The sequence below is a fragment of the Mytilus edulis genome, chromosome 11 (assembly GCF_963676685.1).
Source record: "Mytilus edulis chromosome 11, xbMytEdul2.2, whole genome shotgun sequence".
Lineage (NCBI taxonomy): Eukaryota > Metazoa > Mollusca > Bivalvia > Mytilida > Mytilidae > Mytilus > Mytilus edulis.
In genome coordinates this window covers 8,461,415-8,469,086 of record NC_092354.1, presented here as the reverse complement: position 1 = coordinate 8,469,086, position 7,672 = coordinate 8,461,415, and the positions used below count along the sequence as shown (strand labels likewise).

Sequence of the window (7,672 nt, the reverse complement as noted above, 5' to 3'; positions counted from 1 at the left end):
ATCTGATACGAAAGTAACCGATTCAGTAAACAATGGATATAGTTCACCATAGACATATTTCTATGCATCTGGATAATGAATAAACAAATTGACACCCAAAATACTAATTATCAGACCACTAAACAAAAAGCAAAATCCAACATCTGACCAAACATCTGAATACTGAACTGTTTGGACAATAGATATAAGGCGGTTACTTGAAAAAAATAACTACAGAAAATAATCATTTGTATTATCAAATGTACATCAAAATATTTCACAGAGTATACACGTTAAAGTCAGTAATTTCTTTATAGTCCACGAAAAAACTGCATACGAATGTTCTATATCATATTCCGCCACACTGCTACAAAACTGCAATTATTGTTTGGAATACCAGTCATATTCAAGTCCATCCAACTCTATCCTTTCTGAAAAATTTAATGATATAGATGTATATTTCAAGTTTGCATTCGAGAATAAACATTCTGTGTAATATTTCATATTTTATTGAATACTGTTTAGAAATACTTAGATCAAGAGTCGTCTTATTGTTATCATACCACATCTATTTGCAATGTATTTAATTTCTCTATAATAATGCATTTGGGTGGGAAATGCATTATTATATCTCACTCTAATCTTATCATATAATCAATATTTCATTTCGGGCGCCCTCATAAAATCTGAAATTATATTTCTAAGATTTTCGTGAGATATAATAATGCACGTTTAAAGCAAGCTTACCATTTCTAAAACTTTATCTGCAAAACCCGCTTTTTCATTAGTCCTAAAATAAAATTTATTAAACGTTCTAGTGTTGGACCAATCTGCCATGGACATAATATCATCCATACTGATGCCACTCATCGCTGCCTTGCTAGTTGAGACCATGCGACAAGAATGTGCTTGAAACAATGAGATGTCGATTCCTGCCTCCTTCATAACCCATTTAATCCAATTTCCAACTGTCTGCGAAGATAGACCTTTAAAAGGTTTCTTAGTTGACCTTAATAAAGGATCAGGTTCATGTTTACTAACAGGCCTTAAATGTTCCGTTCTCAATTCATATTCATGTATACAAGAAATAACACATAATTTTTTCTTTGAAAATTTGCAGTATTTCACTGATCTGTTATTGCAATCTTTTTGTGTTTTAGACAGACCCGGTAAATGAAAAATTATACTACTTTTGTTTCTGGACATGAATCTTCTGTCTAACCTTGCAATTTCAGATATCCTTTTTGGCGCTGCCAAAGCCAATAAAATTGATAATTTTTTACCTAAAACTGAAAAATCAAGTTTTTTGTTTATTGGTAAAGCGGATAAATATTTAAGAACAATATCCAAATCCCATGAAAATTGGTATTTTGGTAAAGGTGGATTATTTTGTAGAACACCTTTCATTAATTGTTTTACTATAGGTAATTGACCAATTGGGACACCATCGATATATGGCAGGACTGAAGATATGGCCGAACGGTGAACATTTAAAGTTCGGTATTGATACCCCTCTTTATACATCCAAGTCAAAAAATCTAAGATAGCGGCCAAAGGTGCTGAAAAGGGATCAATTTCCCGTGAGCTACACCAGCTAGACCACTTATTCCAGGCACTGTCGTAAGAAGATCTTGTTCCCGATTTCCAAGACCCAAGGAGTAATTCTTTAGTTTCCTCTGAAATTCCAATTGAGTTAAATGATCTCCGGAGACCGTCCACCCTGCTAGTTTTAATGTTTTGTTCAGAATCAGTGGGTGTGGCTCTTTCATGGGAGACAATACAGTGTTGCGACTCATGGGAAGTAACACTGGATAATCTACTGACATTTGAAGTAACAGAGGGTACCAAGCCTGGGATTGCCAAACTGGAGTTATCAGAATTATCTGACTGTTTTCCTCCCGAACTTTCGCCAGACACGTACTTATTAGACAGAACGGGGGAAAAGCATAACCCTTTATCTCTCTCCAGGATTGGAGAAGGGCATCTACCGCTTTCGCTTGGGGATCTGGCTTCCAGCTGAAATATTGATTCAGGTGAGTATTTGACCTGTCTGCAAACAGATCTACATTGCAAGGACCTATGCGTTTCATGAGACTTTTGAAAAGTATCGGACTTAGCCGCCAATTGCTGAAATCCGCATAATGCCTGCTTTCCCAGTCTGCTATAAAATTGCTTTTTCCTGGGATATAGTCCGCAGTGATTGTTAATTGCCTTTGAAGACACCAATCCCAAAACTGATTTGTTAGGGAATTTGGTCTTTTTGACACCGTTCCCCCCATTTTGTTTACATATACAATTGCTGTTGTGTTGTCCATTTGTATAAGAATATGCTTGTTTTGTAGATTTTTGGCATAAGATTGTACTGCGAACATTGCTGCTTTTAGTTCGAGTTGATTTATATGGAGGGATTTTTCCTCGTCCATCCAAAGCCCACCTATACTTATCTGTTGACATGTTGCTCCCCATCCCGACAGACTTGCATCCGACTGAATGGTTAAATGGGGTTCTGGTCTTAGTAACGCTTTCCCGTTCCAAGACCCCAGCTTGGTTACCCACCAATGCAACTCGTTCTGAACTTCCTCGTTTAACTGGATTTGGTGATCGTAATAGCCCCCCAAATGCAGGGCTTTTGTTTTCAATATTTGTAAACTGCGATAATGCAGAGGACCTGGAAGGACAGCTTGATTTGTTGCTGTTAACTGACCTATCAACTGAGCTAAATCTCTTGCTGACACTTTCTTGTGTTCTAGCATTAATTTTGAACTGTTCTTTATTTTCTCTACCTTCTCTTTCGGGAGAGACAAAGTCAACAACTTTGAGTTTACTGTATAACCCAGAAACTCCATTGTTTGTGAAGGTTCCATTACTGACTTGTTTGTATTGATCAGAAAACCTAAGCCCCTTAATATTGACAAAACTGTTGAGAGATCAGACATGGGGTCAATTACATTTGAAAGTAATTAATTACATTCAATTACAATTACAAAATCTTCAATTAAATTACACATTACATTTGACTTTTTTTACCAATGTAATTAATTACATTCCAATTACTTGGCAAATGTAATTAATTACTTCAATTACATTTGAAAGGAAATTTAAGATAAAACATTGAAAACATGCATTTATTCTATGATATGTACATAAGTATTATACATTGCTCTATAGTTATAACAATTAGACAGTGTTCAACTAGTATATACATTTTTGTATTGTGTCATATAACTTATTTAAGCATTATTTAAGCATTTTCCCATTACATTTGACCATCATCAGCTTTTCAAATGTTCCATCAGCCAGTCTGCACCTTTCCGGCCTAAATGTTTTTCCAGCAGTGCTAAATAAGCGTTCAACTGGTGCAGATGTGGCTGGAATAGCTAAATATTGCACTGCTAACTTAGCTAGACGTGGTAAACGTTGACAGTTACTATGCCAATACAAAAGAGGGTCTTTTGACATATCAATACAATTACAAACTTTTTTTTATGCATTGTGTCAATTTTGGTTGAATTTCTTTATTCTCAGAATGCAGAATGTACAAATCTCTGTGTTTTCTCTGAAAATTACAAAAGGCCTTATTTAATATCTTGAATATATTAAATTGTTTTAATTTACCTATTGAAATTTTACATTTATTTAAATTTATTTGATTGTAAATGATACAAAAAAGAGCACTATTTTTTATTTTTTGAAATGATTTTCATTTTTATCCCAGCTTATTCAAATTATTTATCTTAAATAAGTGATTTAGAAATCTGACTTCTTAAAACAAAAATAAACTTTAGTTTTAATCACAACTAATTAATTTAATAAACAAAATATTTTCCAAATTTAAATGTAAGCTATTAGAGGATATAAGATAAATGAAATCTGATTAGAAATGAAAAAGAAGCATTATGAATTTATTAATTTTTAAAATTCTTATATAGTATTACCTTCATATGTGTAACAAAGTTGGATGTAACTTTATAACTTCCACTAATGAGGGTGCCACAATGCATACATTTTCCTTTGAAAGTATTTCCATTTTGGAAGTCATCAGGAACAGTAAAATGTTCCAGTACACTCTTGGAGCTCATTTTTAAATCTGATAAAATGTTTTCTTTCAACATTCATATATATAGTGAACAAATTTTGCAAGTGAGATTTTGTCATATGCATTATCCCTTCAAGAATTTAAACATGTACCTATAGGCCCTAGGGGTATATTTATCTCTCTCTAATTAGCCTTATATCTGTTTAACATAACTGTTATAAAAACAGTCATTATATAGTTTGTAATAAAACAAATAGCCAGAGGTTATATTTATTGGTTATTTAAGTCCTTGAATAAAGTTAATTATGTTAAATCAATGTCTTAAAATATCTATCTAAATCTACTAATTAAGGTCAAGACAGTGACTTCCTAGTGGTTTCTTTTAAAATTATGGCATGTGTCTACATTTTTTTTATCATTCAATACAAAATGAAGAATCTACCATGGTTGTGTTAATACAGAAAGTATACTGTGAAGGCTTTTCTTTGTCAGCTTACAACATTTGTTAAGATTATTGCTTTTAATAATTTTTTGAGAAAACACAAGATTTAATCTTTTGATCCAAAATTTCAAATGTAATTGACTTGTAATTGAAAAGTAATTGTCAATTACAGGCAAATTTTGGCTATGTAATTAATTACATTCAATTACATGTAATTGAAAAAATGCTCAATTACACATTACATTCAATTACATGATAAATTGTAATTAATTACAGTCAATTACAATTACATATTTCAATTACCCCATGTCTGTGAGAGATCTGACAAAATTTTCTGATTTGACTGATTCATTATTAGAATATCGTCTAGGTAAACTATCAGACGTACACCTAAACGTCTCAATAAAGTCATGGGAACCTTCATCAGTTTTGTGAATATTCTTGGGGCTACCGCAATCCCAAACGGGAGGGACCTGAATTCCATTATTTTTCCCTGCCAAAAAAATCTGAGGTATTTTCTGTGTTCTTTTGCTATTTGCAATGTCAAATATGCATCGGTTAGGTCTATTTTTACCATCCAATCGTTCTTCAAAAGAAGATCTTTTAACAAATGAATTCCCTCCATTTTGAAATGTTCGTAACGTAAAAAAACATTTAGGCCTTTTAGATTTATAACAGGTCTTTGACCCCCTCCCTTCTTTGGTACCAGAAAAATGTTGCTTATGAACGAATCCTTTGTTAGGAAAGACTGTGTTATGGCCTTCTTGTTCAAAAGTCCTGTTATTTCTTTGTTTATCAAATCTTGATTCTCTTGATTGAAAAAGGCTTGATTTGGTATTTGATTTTGGAAAGGTGTTGCTAAGAAATCTAATTTTATTCCTTTTACACACTGGAGAACCCAAGGATCTTTTGTAATTGAGTTCCAATTCTGTAGGAAAAGACTTACTCTTCCCCCTACAGGAATAGAATTTTGATTGATTATGCAATTCATTGGTAATTGGAAATAGTTTTGTATATGACTGAAAGTTTGCTCTTGACCTACCCGTTCTATCGGTTTGCAGGTTTCTTGAACACTTGGTTGTTCTGAGGTTGAGTCTGGATTTGGTTCTGGGTCTGGTTCTGGCGCTGACCATAACTGTTCCCCTGTCTGTTCTGTGACTGGTTTCCCTGCCAAGGTCTCTTCCCTGAAACTTGTGGATGGAGAGCTTGTCTGCCGCCCACAGACTGCAGGTTGTTTGTGGGCCCCTGCTGAAAAAACTGATCATTTTTTCTATTAAAATGAGGTTTACCAGCATGTTTTTTCTTGTTAGAAAACAACAACATTTCTCTAAGTTCGTTGTTATCCTTGTTTTCTTTAGCCAAAGACTTTAGAAACTTATTACCAAAAAGTTGACCCTTAGATTTTGCCAAAGCTTTCTTGCCTTTCTTCTCATTTAAAAAATCTAGACTATCTGGCATTGTTTTAACTAACATTGCTTTTCTCCTGTCAGTGTTATAAACATAGTGAGCATTACCTGCTAGCACAATAGCCCTCTGTGTTAAATGAATTACATCAGAAGGGTCCATACCTTGATTATCTTTCTTAATCCTATGTGCTTCAGACCATAAACGGGACAGAGGACCCATAACATCTAGAATGCGTAGCTGTGTGTTAATTTTACTTCTCTCTAATCTAGCATTCCATTTTCTACCTTGAAAATAATTTTTCTTAAAAAATCTATCTGTTTCAAGAGCCTTTAATCCTTTAGACGAAGGAATAGGCCAATTTAAAGACATATCTTGTCTCGTCTTTTTACTTATACCCTTTAGAGCATACTTCTCTATATATTTGGTTACATGAGATGGTACTTTTTCTTTTTTATCTTTAGACAAAGAAGGTTCAAACGCTTCATTGTCTTCTGAACTCTCTGATTCAGAGTTACTAGAAGATGATTCACTGCTACTAGTATTTTCAGAGGAACTGCTAGAATGATTTACAACTTTCCTGTGTTTAATCTTACCTTTTCTGCTAGGTACGGAGTCGTCCCGTTTCCGTTTAGGGTTTTTGGTATCTAGGTCAGACCAGCTCTGTCTGACATCTTCTTCTGTCCCGTCGACTAACGACATTTCATCATCTTGACGAGAAGAGATATTTCTCCTCGCCTTGTGAGAAGAGCCCAAAGACTCGACTACCTTATCAGTTTCTACCGCCACTGCGGTAAAACTTACATTTTCATCAATGACCCTATGGTCTTCCGAATCAAGTGCACCGCTCTCCCGAGACGGTGTAGCCATCCCTAACGGAATGTCATTGAGTTGGGCGTTAGCCATGCTAACTAAAATAATAAACCCACTAACCTTTAAATAATTTGGAAAAAAACGTCTTTACTCAAAGAGAGCTAAATTGAAAGTCAATCTATTGTAGCCCGAGGTATACGATGTTACCTATGGGCATGCGCAGTAAGGTATTACCTGAATTGTAACATTTTTTATTCAGGGGTGTACTTTAAAGAGCTGTTATTTGATTAGAATTGAAGGTCAATGCATTATTATATCTCACGAAAATCTTAGAAATATAATCAAGATTTATTTAATTTTAATCAGGCAAAAGATACATTTCTTGGCACCATGAAGTCATTTAAGTTCCAAACCACTTTGACATTTTGTTTTTTTAACAATTATTTGATCATCTTTGATATTGTTAACAAAGTTGGTTTATATACAATAGTTCAAGAAAAATACAAAAATATTTTTGTAGAAATAAGCGGTTTTTATTCAAAGAAAATAATCAGAAAAAATGAATTGTGACTTTTTGTCCTATGACTTTTTGTACGTGACTTTTTGTCCTGTGACTTTCTATCCTACATTCGGGCTGGACAGGGGGGTACGTTTTCTCGTTATGCTTGAAAATTTGATGTAAAGTTTTAGCATGTCATGTTCTGATCTGATATTAATTTGCATAGATCCCACGACATATTAATTGTAGCAATCAGTTTGCGACGCTTTTTTGTCTTGATTTTAAAGTGTTACTTGGCCTGTCTAGCTGGGCTCTACGTATACCCCTAGGGTTATGAATGTAACAGGTGTAAATATGTGTAGATATTTACCTTATGGTTTAGTTTCCTACAGGGAGTTATCTCGCCTATTTGTAGATAGGTTTATTCCGTGATAATCCAGGTCAAGAAGAGGCTGTATCCGGTCAAGCGTGACTCTTGTGTCATGATTCCATTCGGGGC

The 7,672-nt window shown here is 34.1% G+C and overlaps 1 protein-coding gene across 1 annotated transcript; it reads right to left on the bottom strand.

The window, feature by feature from the left end:
• Positions 1–215: 215 nt before the first annotated feature.
• Positions 216–6,707, bottom strand: LOC139495064 (uncharacterized). Its single transcript, XM_071283217.1, has 2 exons — positions 5,500–6,707; positions 216–410 (listed from the first exon to the last, which is right to left on the bottom strand). Exon 1 carries the CDS (start codon positions 6,561–6,563, stop codon positions 5,505–5,507), a length of 1,059 nt encoding a protein of 352 aa, XP_071139318.1. The 5' UTR covers positions 6,564–6,707; the 3' UTR covers positions 216–410; positions 5,500–5,504.
• Between the last annotated feature and the right edge of the window lie 965 nt (positions 6,708–7,672).

What these genes read in the sequence shown, in the direction of transcription:
- LOC139495064 (XM_071283217.1), bottom strand. Translation starts at nt 6,563, where the DNA reads ATGTCGTTAGTCGACGGGACAGAAGAAGATGTCAGACAGAGCTGGTCT.